This window comes from Myodes glareolus, chromosome 2 (genome assembly GCF_982192425.1).
Source record: "Myodes glareolus chromosome 2, mMyoGla1.1, whole genome shotgun sequence".
Classification (NCBI taxonomy): domain Eukaryota; kingdom Metazoa; phylum Chordata; class Mammalia; order Rodentia; family Cricetidae; genus Myodes; species Myodes glareolus.
The window spans coordinates 85,755,505-85,773,503 of record NC_142027.1 but is presented as its reverse complement, the minus strand read 5'-3'; the positions used below and the strand labels follow the sequence as shown (position 1 = coordinate 85,773,503).

The 17,999-nt window shown below is 43.9% G+C and overlaps 1 protein-coding gene across 2 annotated transcripts in view; it reads left to right on the top strand.

The window, feature by feature from the left end:
• Positions 1-7,519, top strand: part of Usp12 (ubiquitin specific peptidase 12) — a 52,621-nt gene extending 45,102 nt beyond the window's left edge. The window contains exons 7-9 of one of the 2 annotated variants that reach the window (XM_085685089.2): positions 1,575-1,772; positions 2,964-3,042; positions 4,626-7,519. In XM_085685089.2, the coding sequence (XP_085541215.1) occupies positions 1,575-1,772; positions 2,964-3,042; positions 4,626-4,727 (379 nt within the window). In that variant the 3' untranslated portion in view covers positions 4,728-7,519. The remainder of the gene's footprint in view (positions 1-1,574; positions 1,773-2,963; positions 3,043-4,625) is intronic. The other variant, XM_085685092.2, reaches the window with a different exon arrangement.
• The last annotated feature ends 10,480 nt before the right edge of the window (positions 7,520-17,999 follow it).

The following is a 17,999-nucleotide window of genomic DNA, read 5'->3' as shown; positions in this document are numbered from 1 at the left end:
AAATGTGAACTTTGCTTATATAAGAATTGATTATCGAACAAGGATTGAGGCAACCTTGGGAGAAATAGCATTGAAGAAGAAAACAAATATTAGAATGTTTCACAATTAAAAGCCAAACTCTTTAATCCCAGATTATTTTATTCCCTTCTAGTATATGTCATTGTTAAACCTGGTAATTTTTATATAGTGCAAACACCCTGAATTAGTCTTTAATACTGTTGTGGGAGTTTTCTTGAGGAAATAACATTTGTATCCAACTCAGGTCCTGAAGACATACCAAAGAAATTCCACCATCTAACTTGGTGTAGCACCGAGTTTGTTGGGGTGACTCTGTGGGGCGTGTCTGACAACATAGGAAAGCTAAGTTCCCAATCCCCCTGCTCAGCATGCAGGCAGCCCCCATGAAGAGTCTTCTCTTTGCCTGTGTAATTACAGTTCTCAGGGGAAGGTGGGATTAATGGTAAGAGATTTGATTAGATTTAAGGTTTACTGCTTGTTGGATGCTATATCTGACACTGTCAGTGAGCCCAAGAACCTCAGACTAGGCCATGGTCTAAGAAAATCCTACCCTTACCACTCTGCTAAATGGGCATAACACTGTAGATCATTATAATATAAGTAGGCCCAGATATATATTTGCCACTCAGAGTAGGAATCAAAACAACACATTTTTTTGCCAATGAGAAATAGGTTTGTTTATTCCTGTAGTGTAAAAATCTGTGTTTGACATCCATTGAACTCTGGAAAGTGTTTTCTGTACCCTGCTGCTTGTGGAAGTGTCTTCCCTGCACAGTGTTGTCAAGATGCCTGGAAAAGTGTTGTGTGTTGTTCTGCTTTGTGGTGGAAGAGAACTGAGCCCTGTCTGTTGAATGCTGGCTGTAACAGTGTCCTTTGCTGAGCATTGCCTCAGCCACAGTGGTTTTGCTGGGTCCAGAGAGTTGCAGTGGCTCACGGCACAACAGACCATCAGTGATAGACCCTCGGACAGTTGACCTTGGGGTGTGCTCTGAAGTTGCCACTCCACTTGTCCCTCAGTCCACAGTCAGAACAAGAAGTGGGTCATTGTTATATAGAAGAGGGGACAGTGCCGGTCCTGCAACTGTAAGAGGATCAGGCCACTCTGAGCTGGTCATTGTCAGCTTCTGACGGCGGCCACGGTGCTCGTCACCTTCAAGGCTCTCCACTCCCCTGTGAAGCTGGTTCACCCAGCACTGCACTGTGCACTCCTTAGCAGTTCCTGGGCCAGATGAGCTGCTCATGTTGTCAGGGGTCTCTGCTGCCTTATGACCTGTTTTGTACCCAAATGAGAGAACCTTTCACATTTACCTTTTGTTTAACATCAGTTCAATAGTATAAAATAAATGTAAAGTAAATAAATAAACTATTAGCAAAAAAGCATGAAGTGAGAAGTGTGCTTGAAGTGTTGTGTGCGGAAGCATATTTGTTAAGAATGTATTTCAATATCAACGTCATATTTCAACAGGACCAAAAGTGTAATTCCTTTTGCAGCAACTTAATTTTTTTAGTTCACAGTGAGTGTTTTCTGAAATCCTGTCTTCATATTTATTTTTTAGGATGAAAGTTAAGAAACTACCCATGATTCTGGCTCTACACCTGAAAAGATTTAAGTATATGGACCAGCTTCATCGATATACAAAGCTTTCTTACCGGGTAGTTTTTCCTTTAGAACTTCGTCTGTTTAACACTTCAGGAGATGCAACCAACCCTGACAGAATGTACGACCTTGTCGCTGTTGTGGTTCACTGCGGAAGGTAATCGTGACTAGGGCACAGTCCTAGTAGAACAGAGCGTGCTCAGAGTGTTGACAGTGACTGGACAGGGCTGGGGACGACACTTGAGACTTCTTTTTATTAATTTTATGTCAGTGAATGTTTTCCCTGTGTGTCCATTTGTGTACCTTGTGTGTGCCTGGTGCCCTTGGGGGCCTGAAGACATCAGATCCACTAGAACTAGAGTTACATCTGGGTGCTGGGAACTGAACCCGGGTCCTCTGCAAGAGCAGCCAGTCCTCTTCACCACGAGCAGCGTCTCCAGCCCCTCCCTGACTCTTCTAGACAGAGTCTTTGCTGCGCAGCCCAGGATGGCCTGAAATTCCAGTCCTCCTGCCTCAGCCTCCTGAGTCTGGAATTAGAGGTGCTACCACACCTGGCTGGACGCTAGCATCCTTCATTTTTTTCAAGATCAGTTTGCTTTAAAATCAGTTTCTGACATAGGTATTTTATCACTCTTCTTTAGAACCTTTATGTATATTAAATTTATGCCTTCGTTTTTTATCTTGTTTACCTATTAGTCTAAGGGCCCTATGTCACAGCCTTTAGAACTTGACAGTCTTTTGGCTTCCTTTACCTGTTTGATTTGGGCCTTGAAATGATGCCTGAAGAGATTTTCAAGATAAACTGTCTTGAAATGTGCTTAGGTGTGTTTCGTGTCAGTGGCTGTGAGAAGCATTTAAAGTGGCTTTGGGAATTGCCTTCAGAAGTTCTGATTTTTACCTCCGTGTACATTTATCGTTTCCACCCGGCCAGATCACGCCCGGTCCCACTCTAGTCCTCTTTTCCTGCACTCTGCGTGGATACAGATGCTTGGATCCCTTTCTTGCGGGTCAGGGGACAGTGTTGTGATTTGGGGACTGGACCCAGAGCCTTACACATGCCGAGTGTATGCTGTACCCCGAGCTACATGCCCAGATCTTTAAATGTGCATAGCATTCCTCCAGAGTACAGGAGTTAATCCCAGCACCCATCTCAGGAGGCTTACAAGGGCCTCTAACCAGCTTAGGGGATCTGAAGCACTCTTCAGGCCTATCGAGGGCATCTGTCCTCACGTGCACCAACACACACATGCACACACTTTTTTTTTTAATTTTGAAATTTAGGACAAGAAGGTAATATGAATATAACATTTTTAAAAAGTTAACTTTCTTCTTTTTTCTTTTGTTTTAGTGGTCCCAATCGAGGCCATTATATTGCAATAGTTAAGAGTCATGATTTTTGGTTGTTGTTTGATGACGACATTGTAGAAGTAAGTAGCTTCTTCACTTCTTTGGAGTTGTGCATTTTCCCTTCACAGCTGCTCACCCTTGTGTGACCAATGGTAGGTATTAGACGGTTGCTCAGGTCTTTAGATTGCAGCCTGAGCTCTAGTTTCCCTGCTGTGCAAGCCTGTGCTTGAGTTACCAGCCAGCCCTACACAGTCCAGACCAACAAAGGAAGACCTACAGTCCTGTTGTGTCGTTTTGTAAAAATGTTTCTTTTCTTAAAAGGTATTGAGTGCAGAAGTTAACACTTGTATTAGTTAAATTTTGTTACTATGATAAAACTCCAAGACCAAGGCATCTTATAGAAGAAAGAGGTTTGGTTTTGGTATTGTTTTCTTGAGACAGGGTTTTTTTTTGTGTGTGTAGCCTTGTCTATCCTGGAACTCACTCCGTAGACCAGGCTGGCCTTGATCTCACAGTGTGCTGCTTGCCTCTGCCTCTTTTGAGTGCTGGGATTAAGAACGTGTGCTGCCTCCACCTGGCAAAAGAAAGAATTTAATTGCGCTTATAGAGTCCATGATGGAGGCAGTAAGAGTTCACATCTTGATCTGCATGCAGAGAGAGTACACTGGGAATGAGGAGAGTCTTTTAAAATGGCAAAGCCCTGTCGGACGGTGGTGCCACATGCAAGAGTCAGGCGGATCTCTTGAGTTCGAGGCCAGCCTGGTCTACAAGAGCTAGTTCCAGGACAGGTTCCAAAGCTACAGAGAAACCCTGTCTTACAAAACAAAGCAAACAAACAAACAAATAAAATTGCAAAGCCCCAGTGATACACTTCCTCCAACAAGGACACATCTCCTAATCCTTCCCAAACTGTTCTACCAGAGACCAAGCATTCAGACATGTGTGCGAGTTCATGAGGGCCATTCTCATTCAAACCACCACACCCATTATGAGCTTTTCTTTGTGAAGGTGTACACACTCAGATGTGTGCTTACAGCTACCAGCCGGGTGCAGTGTGGTGGGTTTTCATCACCCAGCAGAATCCCCATCCTCTTTGGCCAGCACAGCGCTCCATCTTTCTGTCCTCCATTCCTTGGCTTTTGCTGTGATGATTAATTTTTGTTTTGCTTCACAGTGACTCTAGGCCTGGTCTTGTCCTTACCTACTGTGAGATTCATCCCCACAGTGCCTACTGCGCCACGTAGCACCTGTTCACTGCTATGTGATTTTCTACATAACCTTTTGTAGGTTGTGAACTGTTATGTGCAGAAATGCGTAGATCCTCCTTGTCCTGGTCCTTTATTGAGAGACATTCTCGTTGCTCTTGACTCTATGTTAGGCTAGACTGCTGGAGCGTGCCATTTTTACACATCCAAAATAGTTGACAATTATGTGTTTCATATGGTTCGACTGACACTGGGAAGGCAAGGTGCTGGCTCAAGGGTAGCTGTTGTGTTCAGCATTGGAGCCATTGCCAAAGGTGTTCCCAGTGTGACTGTAACACTTCTCCATGTGGCTGAACACTGTTTCCCCGTCCTTAGCGACCTTGGATACTGTTGTTTTTTGTAGTTTAAAGCATGGTCGCCATAGCTGAATGTGCTAATGTTTTTGTTCTGCCTTACAGAAAATAGATGCACAAGCTATTGAAGAATTCTACGGGTTGACGTCTGATATCTCCAAGAACTCGGAGTCTGGGTACATCCTTTTCTATCAATCTCGAGACTGAAGGGAGCCAAGGTGGAGAGAAGCGACTGCATGCTTCTCTGGTGGTTTCAGAAAGGATCAAGCTATTGTTCAAGAAGAGAGAGATACAGGACGCTCAGGGCAGTAGCACACTTTGCATACAATAAAGCAAAGACTGTGGATTAACATGCCCTTCCGATCACAGTAGTTGAATTTTTTGCTCAGGAATCATGCTGTCTGTGCAGTTCCACACAAGGAAGTGAAATCAGAGATACCAGCTCCTCTTGTAAAGCAGCTGCCAGCTGCCGACACACATTTTCTCTGTAACCGCACCAATGATGATTTGAGTTCCTCGGGAGGGCAGTGGAAGAATTAGAATGTGCTCGGTTGCTGGAGCACGCCTCACTGTGCGCGCATGGGATGCTTACACTGTGGATGGGAGCAGCTGAGTGGTCTTTTCAGACGTACCTTTTGGAAAATACCTTTGGGCCCAACACTTGCAGTTGCCTTCCTGACACCCAGAACTAGCAACACGGAGCCCAGTGTCAGGAAGTCAAGGATACTCTGCTTCTCTGGAGAAGCGTGTGATAATGTACAGTGTATGTACACAGAGGGGACAGTGGGTCAGAAGTAGCTTCTTGGTTCCCCCAGGGGAAAGACTGGCTTTGTAATGATCATTTTCCTTATTTATTTTATTAAACTGGTGGAGTCCGAGCATTATATGAAGTGCCGGTGATTCTGTCAGCAAATCCTAGCACATTTTCCCAGTGTGTCAGAGGAGGTAGTTCTGATGTCTGTCTCTGTTTGTAAGGTGAACTGAAGAGTCTAGTAATCACTAAGATAATCATGACGTGATCGCAGTGAGTGGGTAGATACTGTCAGGAGGGCTCTCCCTGGCTGAATAGTTGCTCTTTGTCAAAGTTTGTCACTTGCTTTTTTAAGCTTTTTTTTTTCCAGTGAAGTAGAAATTCCCTGTTGCTAGAATGATAAAGGAAAACCCCAGTGTGATGTCGGCACACTGTCGGCCAGAACCCCCAAACTGCTCACAGGTATTAGTCTCTTTAGCCTTGGGGAGGACTGCTGGGCCCATTAGAACCTCAGCAGCCAGGGAGCAGCTAGAGCCCTTTGGAAGATTACACTTTGGTGACAGAGACCAGTAATCTGGAGGAGAAGCCCCTCCCCTCCTGACCTGCTGCAGCCATTAGAATGGTGTTCAGGAGCTTGTGACACAGTGCAGGGAGTATCTGTGGACGGCTGAGCATCAAGTGGTATGGCAGGGCTCAATGTAACTTGCAGAAAGCAAAGGAAGATTATGGTCCAAGTCCCAGCAGCCCAGCACTGGGTGGTCCGTCACACTGCACTCTGCATGCCGTGGTGGTGGCCCATTGATAAGCCCCTAATTTTCTAAAGTTATTTTACTAAAACTGTTGACTGAGAAGCAAACAGCAAAAAGAAATGTTTTTGTGCTGCTATTAACATTTATTTTCTGTACCTTTTAGCTCAGGAAATGACCTCATCTATTCATCCCATAAGCCGATTTATAACAGGGTCACTTAGCTAATTGGGCTTCATAGACAGATGTGTTGGGAGAAAAAGATGATCTTTTGACAAACTCCTTTTATAGTTTCTGAAGCCTTACCTGGCTGGGGTTTGTGATCTGCCAGCACTGCACCGAGAGCACAGCCAGGAGTGTGGGGAGTCAGAGCCGTGAGCGCAGGAGCACGTCGAGGGCTCCAAACAAATTGTGTGGGAATTCAGAACTGCGTTTTTTGCAGCTTCGTGTTCAAAGAAAAGGGATAAAGTATGGCTGAGTACTCGAGGCTGCCCCTTGCAGCACTAAAGTACTGTGCTGTTGGTTGTACACAGTTTTCTGAATTTAAAACATACGCGGAAGAAAGCCTAGTTCCGCATGGCAGCAAGTTCTAGCAAGGGTGCTGAGCTGGCAGTCAGCCACTCCCCCGCTCAGGTCCGCTCTGGACAGTCTGCAGGGGAAGGCCTGCTGACTGTCGCCTCTACTCTCCTTTTCATTCTTAGTGAGATGGAGCTAAGTAAAACATTTTGATTTTATCAGAAACTCAATAAACTTAAAAAAAAATCCAGGGTTTGGGTTGGGGACTGGGAATATCAGGTGTAGTAAGTGGAAAAGGTGACCCGGCCAGCACGTGTTTCCAGGTGATTGTTCTTTGCCTGTGATTATGATGAGGCCAGGTGCAAGTTGCGAACAAGCCTAGTTGCTGTGTAATTATGTACATGTTTGCTGGGGCAGCTGTCCCAAATTTTGTATATTAGAACAAAAGTTTCTATGAATTATCGTAACTAAAAGTAAATATTCTAAGTTAAGCCCCACTCCTGAGTCATGTGACTTCTGTCATAGGAATTTTACCTTTAGAAGGTCACTTAAGACAGGAGCCACACGGCTTAGGAAGGGGCAAGGAAATGTGCTGTAGCGGCCTTACGGCCTCAGCCATCAGTGTAGGGTTTTTCTTTCCTTGATGGCCATAGGAAGACCTCACTTTCATATACGCCTGATACTTTCTGTAAAGATTCTTTTCACTAAAAATTCTCTTCGTGAGGGATGTGGCTGGGAGCTGGGAGGCAAGGTGCTGGAGTCCTGGCTCTCCAGTGAACTTAACTGTGTGACCTCGGGCAAGTCACTAACCTCTCTGTGCTTCAGTCTCCCTCCTGTAAATGGGAGTAATACCTACCTCACAGGGTTGTTGTGGGGATTAATTAGAGATAATGTCTGTAAAGCATTTAAGGTTCTTGAAGAAGGCGCTATATAAATACAAAATAATGTCTATTAAAGTTGGCTTATTTGTGATTGTTGGCTTTTAAGTATATATTTTTTCTTTTTGCCCAAAATGTATTTGGAATTAGAAACATACACTTTAGGACTTGAATTAGTCCTTTTGAGTGAGTTAGAGCTTTTGTTACTCAAAGTTCCTAGAAGCCCACATGTGTATGAACAGTGGTTTGTGGGCTCTCGGTTCTGACCACGTGTCTGCTGCGTTTTCCGGCACTGTGATGACTTACTAAGACTTGTGGCTCTGGGGGCTCAGTTCATGGTCAGTTGGCTCCATGAGTTGGAGCTGTGACCGACGGACTATCTGGCTCACAGAGCTGGGGCCGCACCCGAAAGCCATATCCAGCCCTCACTCCCCACTGAACAGCCCCACCAAGCCTTCCCCATGGACCTTCAGGGAACTCCGGGTTCAGACCTGCCTTTGTGTAATGATGTTGTGCAAGGATGTGCCGTTCGAGAGAAATCCCTAGTGTTTGCTCAGAATCAGGCTGTAAGAGGGACGTAGCAGAGGTCAGTGTCTGTCTGTCCCTCCTGGAGCACAGACTTAGCTTCTGTAACATCTGCTCATGCGCTCTGGCTCTACTCTGACACTGCACTTCCCTTGTAGTGTCTGACCACACTAGAGTGATGCTGTCCTCAGAACGGGTCAGGAAGCTGTCCCCGTTAGATTCTTTGGATGAGTTCAGAATAGCAAAAGCGGTTTTTTTGTTTGTTTGCTTTTAACCAGTAACTAATACTTGTAAGTCATCCTTAAGGAATTGGAAGGCATACACAGTCTTGTCATTAAAGCACTCAATGAGGAGCCAGCCGGTGGGAGTGCACACTTTTAATCCTCACACTCGGGAGGCAGAGGCCAGGTTGCTCTACAGAGTGAGTTCCAGGACAGCCAGGGCGACACAGAGAAATCTTGTCTCGAAAAACAACAAAACTGTCTTAATGTCAAGAAAATAATCCTCTTTCTCTGATCAGATGAGCCATTCCTAAATCTGAGTAATTGTAGAATGTTCTGCTTTCAGAAATAAGTTCTGAGAGATTTTCCTTCACAGAGGTAAAGAACCCCACCCCAGTGGAGCTAAGCAGATTGTGGGCTTCCTGACTTAAGCATATTTGGGGCTCTGCACCTCGTGTCTGTGAGCCCACTGCCAGTCTGGTGAGAGTTATCCGCTACTTTCTCAGCCTGGACAGAGGACGCTTACAGAGTGAAGCATACATAACACCTGAAAGTCGCCAGTGGATTGTGCCAGCATTGAACTGGAACCACATTGGGAAGCGGGGAGAGCGTGGGCCTGCTTTTCTGGCACTGCCTTTTCTGCAGTGGGAGGAGCTGACAGTGGGAAATGAAGTGTCAAGCCAACACCATTGGAAGCTTTTTCTTTTTGAGACAGGGTTTCTCTGTGTAGCCTGGCTGTTCTGGAACTCACTCTGTAACCAGACTGGCCTCGAACTCAAAGAGATCCACCCGCCTTTGCCTCCTTCCAGTAGAAGCTTTCTAAGTGGGATTCTTAGAGCCAGCCACAGTGCTGTGTTAGAGTCTCACGCACCTTCCCAGATGTGGCAGCCCACTAGAAGCACACTGAAGGTTGCAGGTAATTGGCCCCATATTTTCTATTCCTGTGTCCGCATTGCTCTTCACACTAGATGAGGGTGGGTTGCTGAAGTTTACTATTGGAAAGTTGCCTCTGCTTCTTCCTCTTCTTAAGAAGAGAGGAGGGTGAGCTGAATACACCAGGGATGAAATTCAACGAGATTTTCTGTTTGAGCAGGCAGGCTGGTCTCAAAATCAAATCAGTGGCATTGGGCACATCCACTCCACATCCACAGAACACTTCACTCGAAGGATGTTTAGGTTTGGAGGGCTGAAAAAACGTTACAGCCTCTGTGATGGAAGATTTCCATTTAAAACACCTGCAATCCCAGCATTCTGGAAGTGGATGCCAGAGGGTCGTGGGTTCAAAGCCATCATCAGCTACATAGGAAATTTGGGGCCATTCTGAGCCACATGAGACCCTTTCTCCAAAATGAAGGATCAGAAGCATGCCCTGCTATGTGATAGTGTTATTTGTAATACTCCCCGTAAAGTCCTGAAAGCACACTGGGTCACTTGTAAACAGTATTGAAGAAAAATAAAACCATCTTACTATGTTTCTAAAAACGTAGGCTACTCTTGTGTTAGTTCCTTTTCTATTACTGTGAAAACAATGACCCAGGCAACTTAAGAAAGAAAATACTGAATTGAGCTTAGAAATTGGTTTCTAGAGGGTTGATGTCCGTGAGGGTGGAGTAACGGCATGGTGGCGGAGACAGCACAGTGAACTTGAGGAAACTCAAAGCCTACCCACCAGTGATGTACGCTCTAACCCTTCCCAAACAGTTTTTACCAACTGGACACCAAGGATTCAAACAGGAGTCTATGGGGGACCATTCTCTTTCAAACTACCATACCCCCAAAAAGAAAGGCCCATTTTAAATGCAGTATGAAAATTGTGGTGTCGATTTGTATGCATTATAGACATTCTATTCTCCATGCTAAACTGTTAGAGCTAATTGCATATTACATTCGTTTAACTCAACATTATGCAGGGTGAGGTGGTTTATGACCTGTGCCAAAGTGGGGGGGGGGGGATGGAAAGCCGCTCCTGACTGCAGTCAGGAGACGGCGTGGAGCGGCTGTGATGAGATTCGGGAGATGTGACTGGGCTGAAGGGCAGGGACAGGAGTGCCAGGGACAATTCCTATTTCTCCAGTTTCCCAATGGGGTGATGGGAAAGACAGAATGCAGGGAGAGGACCATGTCTGTGACCCGAGCTTGGTTACAAGTATTTGCTTCTAAAAAACTGACCTTGCCTGACATTTCCAGCTGCCTGGAGTTAATGACGGCATGTCTATGTGGACATTGTAAGATTTTAGTAAATGTATAAACGCTCCGCCTCCATGTTGGACATATATCACACTTTCCCCGCCTCCCTCGTTCTCTCACTAAATATTTGTGAGCCTCCTATGAAGACCACAGCACAGAGTTGATTGTCATGCTCACTGTTGGTGTCCATCCAGAGCTGCCTGAAACAGTAGACTGTCTCAAACTTGGAAAGTCAGTGTCATCATGGGGCAGCCATCTGTGTGTCTATGAGACCTCTTGATTGACCTGTCCTGTGGATGCCCATGTCCCCTGCACTCCTGATCATCAGCCTTGACTACTGAAGGTTATAATTCTTCGGTTTGCAGAAAGATACTGTGTTACTCAGGGTTCTCTAGGGAACAGAATGACTATATGTATTCATTGAACCTGGGTCCTCTGTAGGAGCACTGTTGAGCCCTACTTTTTTTTTCTAGTTATGTGTTTTTAGGGGTTGCATGTACATGCATACACACATGTGTACATGCATACACACACATTCATATATATTGTATGTGTGTGTGTATGTTCTAATGAGTCATGTATTTATTAGAATGACATGCAGGCTCTGGCCCAGCTTATCCAACAATGGCTGTCTACCAATAGAAGGTCCTAAGAATCCAGAAGTTGTTCAGTCTACAGGGCAGGCTGTCTTTGCTGGTCTTCAATATACACTTGAATCCCAAAGAAGTAGGCTCTCATGTCAGTGACGGAATGGGTGTGCTAGTGAAAGCAAGAACAGGCAGGCAAAGAGAGAGCTGGCTGCTTCTGTGTTCTGGCTGCCAGTAGAAGGTGTGGCCCAGGTAAAGGTGGATCTTCCCACCTCAAAGATCCGGATTAGAAGTGAGTTTTCTCACTTCAAATGATTTAATTTTAAAAAAACAAAACAAAATCCTCCGCAGGTGTGTCCAGCCGTTTGGGTTCGTTACTTCCAGATGTCATTAAGTTGACAACCACGGAGAGCCATCCCAGGTATTTAACCTCATAAACTATGTGTGACTCAGAGTACTGGGTAGTGCCACGATTGACTAACTCAGCCAAGCTCTTTGGTTTTCCAGCAGTGGTTACAGAATTCAGTTTGGCTGTTACTGACAAGTCTGTCAGTCTGGAAATAAGATGGAGAAAGTCTCCCCAGAAGCCCTCTCAGGGTGAAGTCACCGCAGCAGTTAAAGGGAGTCTGTTCGTTTGATATTTTATGTGCCTAACTTCCATGACTTGGATGCGAGTCTTGTCAGACGTGGGTATTGCGACGAGTCTTCAAAGTCAAGGTCAGAAAGAGTTTAATAGGGGGAGCTACTATTTTCCCGAGGATTAAACTAAGCAGAGAATGGAATTATTACATAATCAATTACACTGGCTACTTGATTAAAAACACAAATGCGATTTAGCCCGGAATTATCCTCTGGTTTGCTGTTCTCCAGAATGAGATTACAATAATAAGGGAGCAAAGCCTCCTGAACACAAGCAGCTACTGTGACACCATGGTTCCCTGGGGGAGTGGACGTCTGACAAGGATTTTGTGTTCGTGAAATATTAGGGGAAAGTGCTGGCAATTCCAAGGCTGAGTCATAGCTCCTATGCCCACTGAAGGTCGTCTGAAGACAATATGGCAAGAGCACAAAGCTTGGAGTTTTGGAATCAGATGCTGACTTCTCTGCCTAACCAGCTGGGTAAAGTTGACCAAATTACTTAACCTTATCAAGTCTGTTTCAAATAAACCCGAAAGAGACATAACGGTAGCTGCTTGGCCAGATCGTTTATAGGTTGTTCAGACGCTGTACATAAAAGGTGTGGTGACTAATGCCTGTAATCCCAGTGCTTGAGTGACTGAGGCAGGAGCATTGCCTTGAGCATGAGGCCAGGCTGGGCTACAAAGTGAGACCCTGTCTCAGAATGAAACACTTGAGGCATTCATACGTACTGAACTCAGCCTCAGTATATGAATAGCTAACAGTGAAAGCACTTGGTGTAACACAGATCAGGAGACAGCTGGGACCCAGCCCAGAGCAGGAGCTCGCTTCTGCACCCTGGGAAGGGAAGCCCATAGAGCCAGTGGTTCTCAATCCTGAACACTTGAGAGAATCTTTTGGGGGGCTTTAGAAAAAGCCAGTGTCCCAGCCTTGCTTGCAAGTTCCGACTTTAGCTCGCCCGCTTTGAGGATGGGTATCCTTGTCTTAAGGCACTGATGGTATTAAATGCAGGGGACAGGGGCCGAAGAGGAATGCACTGGTCTCCCAGCAGACGCTTACTGGCCAATGTGGTGGGCCTCAAGATGTTGCCTTGCCAAGGTCTGGTTACACGTGGATGGTTGTGAGCTCCAATGGTGGGTGTTGGGAACTGACCCTGGGTCCTCTGCAAGAGCAGCCAGAGCTCTTAACTACTTAGCTCTGTTTGTTTCTTAACTTTAGTGTATGTGATGCTGGTCGGTGGTGGCGCACGCCTTTAATCCCAGCACTCGAGAGGCAGAGGCGGGTGGATCTCTGTGAGTTTGAAGTCAAAAGCAAAGTGAGTTCCAGGATAGCTAGGACTGTTACACAGAGAATCCCTATCTCAAAAATAAATAAATAAATAAATGTAAAAATAAACAAACAAAATCCCGTGTATGTGTGGGGAGTGTGCACGTGAATGCAGTTCCTGAAGAGGTCAGAGCCTCCGGCGCTGGAGTCAGGATGTGAACACTAGATATGCTAGGGGCAAAGACTTGGGATGGCTGCCATCATGGAATCTCAGTGCCAAAGTGGGGTGCTTTAGAGAGTCACAGATGTGTCGGTAAGCTGTCTGCTGAAAGATCAGCTTAAGCCAGGCTGTCTTTGGTAAAGAGGGATACATAGAGTACCTGAGAATATATCAGAATGTTTCAGAAACATTTGTAATGAAAAGCCAGGTTCACCACCACTTCCTGTTACAGCCCAGCCCTCATCCTGGTGGGAGTGTGTCCCAACCACCTGCCTTTCTCCAAAAGCACCCTGCAGGGCACCTCAAGAGCCACTGGTCTCAGGACACTTTCTAAAGCCACCCTGGTCCTTAAGGGCAGAGAATGCTGTACAGTTCACACTAACTTCCTGTGGAAAGTAGCAACACTGACCGTGAGGGATCCTGTCCTGCAAAGATCTGCAAGAGGAGGAAGCAATTCCGTGCTCTGGGGGCCTCTCTGTATGGACCATTTCCTCCAAGGTCAAGAACGCATTGCAGATGTTCTGCAAACATGTGATCTAAGGGAGCATGCCCAAGCCTAGAGGTCAGATCTTCAGTCTACTCCCATGCTGTGGTGCTTGAAATGGGAAGGTCGAGCTGGATGATGCATGCCCCCAATATACACATAATTTAAGAAACAAAAAGAGCAGTGGGCTGCTTTTCCATAGGACCTGGGTTCGGTTCCCAGCACCCACGTGGTAGCTCACAACCATCCTTAAACTCAAATTCCAGAAGTTTCAGCGCCCTCTCTGGCCTCTGAGAACACTGCATGCATGTGATGTACTTAGAGGCAAACACCTACACACATAAAATAAAAATAAAACTTACAGGGAAAAAAGAGAAAGAAGGTCTTTATGGACCTGCATTGGCTCATTGGCTATGCCTCTCGGTGTTTGGTATCTTAGGAATGGGCACAAGATCACAAAAGACACACTACAGAGTGTGTGGATGGCAGAGGGACACAGGCTGGACTGTGAAGTGGACAGAGACTGGGAGCCCTTCAGTGAGATGACTGCTTGTAGTCAGGGCAGAAAGGAGGAGGATATGGAGTGAGGATTTTCTTCAAGGCTGGGGTGAGGCTGGCACAACCTGCTGTCACGTCATTCCATGTAGAATGCTGAGCTCCAAGCATACGTGGGACTGGGACTCACCCCTGTGTGCCCCTTCCTCCCGCTGCCTTATGGCTACACAGGAGAAGAGTCACGGGCACTCGGGTATTTGGGAGCGATGGCTCCCAGCTCTGTTCAGCTTCACACCCTGCCAGCACGTGCGTCACCACTTCAGTTCTCCAGCTACGAAAACCAGCCATCTGCTCCCACGGACAGCTATTTTGTTATTTATAGTTTAATTCCGTTGCCTTTTGTACAATTTCAGTTTTTAAAATTTTGTTAAGTGTGATTTTTTTTTATGTTCCACATGTAGTTTATCTGGATGTTTCATGGCACTTAAAATAAACATCTGCCGCTGTTCTTCTAGGCCCTGCGCCCTGTCAATTGGATGCCGTTGGTTGATAATATTGTTTATTCCTATTTGCTGTAGAGACTTGCGTTGGTATGGATCTTGGTTTATTGATACAAATTTAAGGTCAATTTTGATATATGTATATTTTTGCTCTTGATTAAGGTATAGTGTTAGTTTTAAAACACTCATTTTAAAATGAGTGCATTTTAAAAGTGTTCATTTTAAAAATGTAATGTATAATTAAGAAATCATCTGTAATAGTCAAGCTTATAGTCATGTTAGTTAGGTTTTCTAGATATATAGAGATGTATATTTGAAGATAGGTATTCTTCAAATCTTTCAGAGACCTTAGAATATGGAATCTAAATGTTTAAGAGCTTAGACCAGTATTCTTCAAGAGGAAGATGGGCATCAAAGAGGCTCCTTATGGAGTTTATTAGCCATTTGGGTAAGCCCTGACTGCTTGATGATATGCTGTGTGAACTGGACAGGCAGGACCCACAGAAAAATGACTGCTAAACTTGCCTAAAGGTGAGACTGCCATTTGGGAGTCATAAAAGAGTCTGTCAGACATTTTACAAAACACACAAAAAAAGTGACTGACAAAATGCCAATGTAGGCAAAACTGTTTCTAAAACTTCCTGTCTCATGAAAATATTTGCTGGATACTATGGGCCTATAGGCTAAAGATGGGTGCTCCAACAATGCAGAAAACTTTGGGTGATTGTCCAGGCAGCAAGATGTCTCTGTCAATTCTAGAGTTATGGGAGTTGTTTACAATGTACTTCCTGTTTACTTGGGTAATATTATATCCTTCTGGATTTTTTGATAGAGTTAAAAATATGTAGTTATAATTTTCCTTAGTTATAATAAAAGATAAAATAAATATACATATTATAACTGTAATTCTTGCTTGATATCTGTTTTTTATGTAATTTTACTATGTTAAAGCCTTCCTTTTTATTTAAACAGAAAAGGGGAGGTGATGTGGGATTCCCCTCTATATGTTGTGAATACCATTGGTTAATAAACTTTCTTGGCCTGCACAGGGTAGAATAGAAGTGGATAGGGAAAACTATACTGAATGCTGGAAGAAAGAAGGCAGAGTCAGGAGAAGCCATGTAGCCCTTGTAAGTCACAGCCTCATGGCGATACACAGATTAATGGAGATGGGTTAATTTAAGATATGAGTTAGCCAGAAATACACTTAAGTTCTTGGCCAAATGTAGTAGGAAATCACTTGTTCATTGCCAGCTGCCCAGACTTGAAATAAGCACACAGAAACTGTATTAATTGAATCACTGTTTGGTCCATTAACTCTAGCCTCTTATTGGCTAAGTCTTACATACTAATTTAATCCATTTCTATTAATCCGTGCATCGCCATGAGGCTGTGACTTACCGGGTAAAGTTCCCATGTCTGTCTCCAATGGGGCTACATGGCTTCTTCTGACTCTACCTCCTTTCTCCTAACATTCAGTTTCATTCCCCTCCCCCACTTAGCTCTATTCTACTCCATCACAGGCTCAAGACAGTTTCTTTATTAACCAATGGTATTCACAGCATACAGAGGGGAATTCCACATCACCTTCCCTTTTCTATTTAAATAAAAGGAAGGTTTTAACTTTAACATAGTAAAATTACATGTAACAAGACAGGTATCAAGCAAGAACTATAGTTACAAAATTTCTATCTACTTTATCTTTTATCATAACTAAGGAAAACTATATTATTACTATCTATTCTTCAATTCCATCAAAGACTCCAGAAGGATATAATATTACCTAAGTAAACAGGAAGTACATTGTAAACAACTTCCAAATCTCTAGAATTGAAAGAGACATCTTGCTGCCTGGACAGTCACCCAAAGTTCTTCTGTATCATTGGAGCATCCACCTTCAGCCTACAGGTTCATAGTATTCAGCAGATGTTTCCATAAAGCAGGAAATTTCAAAGACAGTTCCACCTATACTGGCAGTTTGTCCGTCACTTTCTTCTGTGTCCTGCAAAATGTCTGGCAGACTCTTTCATTAAGCAGAAACCCAGAAGAACAGTCTCACCTTTAGGCAAATTCAGCAGTCATTTCTCTGTGGGTCCTGCCTGTCCAGTTCATACAGCATATCATTAAGCAGTCCAGGCAAGAACAGTTTCTTGCCCAAATGTCTAACTCCATAAGGAACATCTTCAATACCCATCATCCTCTTGATGTTATTGGTGCTTCCAGGAGTAGATGTGTCTCACTGTCATGAAAAGTCCTAAGTTCTTAAAATATTTTAAGTGCCATATTCTGTTAGTCTTTGAAAGGTTTGAAGAATGACTATCCATCTGAAATATATCTCTGTACAACTAGAAAACCTAACTAACATGACTACAAGCTTGACTATTATAGATGACTATCTATTAACTGTATTTCTTAATTATACATTACATTTTTAAATGAGTTGCACAAACACAATACCTTAATAATAGGTATTACCTATATAATTATAATATATATTATACCTTAATAATATATAATATATATATATATACCTTAAATTTGTATCAATAAACCAAGATCCATACCAATGCAAATCTCTATAGCATATCCCCTTTTAAATGTAAAGGAACATTTACAAACAACATTTGGGAATATGGGCATAGTTCTCTCCAAACTGCTTCCTGCTGTTTATTGGGCAAAGTAATCTTTTGAGGAGTGTTCAAGATGACCTTTGGAGTTCAAGGAGTCTTGGTCCATGAAACCACATTAGTCTGGAAGGATTCCACCCATTCTCATCCTCTGTGGAAACAAAAGAAGAGCCTCTTTTCCAAAGCAACATATCCTTAGACCAAAATTCTGAAATCAAGATAACTCTAAAACATATGTTGGTTTAGCTTAGCGCCCATATAATGAAATGTCTCTCTGTACTTAGCTCCTTCACAGTCAAACAATTTAAAGAAAACACAATAATATACATAATCTCTGTGTATCTTTATGTGGCTTTTTTTTTACTCCTTTTAATCTATGACTGTCTGTACTTTGTCTCTTTAAAGACTTTGTTTTATTTTCTTTCTAAAAACCATTTACTTCCTTTTATAACTCACTATAATCTTTTTCTTCTCTCTCCCAAGTCTACGTACATTTATCCAACACTGTGACCCATTTAGAGGTCTTTTCCATCTGGATTTGTCTTTATTGCATATCTGTAATTAATTTTCTGACCAGAAGTGCTTCTTAAAATGCTAAGAATCTTTACTAAGACTAAGGCTACTTTTCCTTTTGGCTCCACCCACTCCAACATGGCAGGACAGAGGTCTGTTTAGGGTGAACCATGCTCACAGCCCCAGTTTTCAGGCACACAGCGGGTCTATATTATCATTAAACAAGTTGTAGCACTCTGCTCACAAACCCATTTAAATGTTCCATACACGGATCTCCTGAAAGAGTCAGCGTTCATGCTGGCAGCACAGCCCAGGAAACCACCA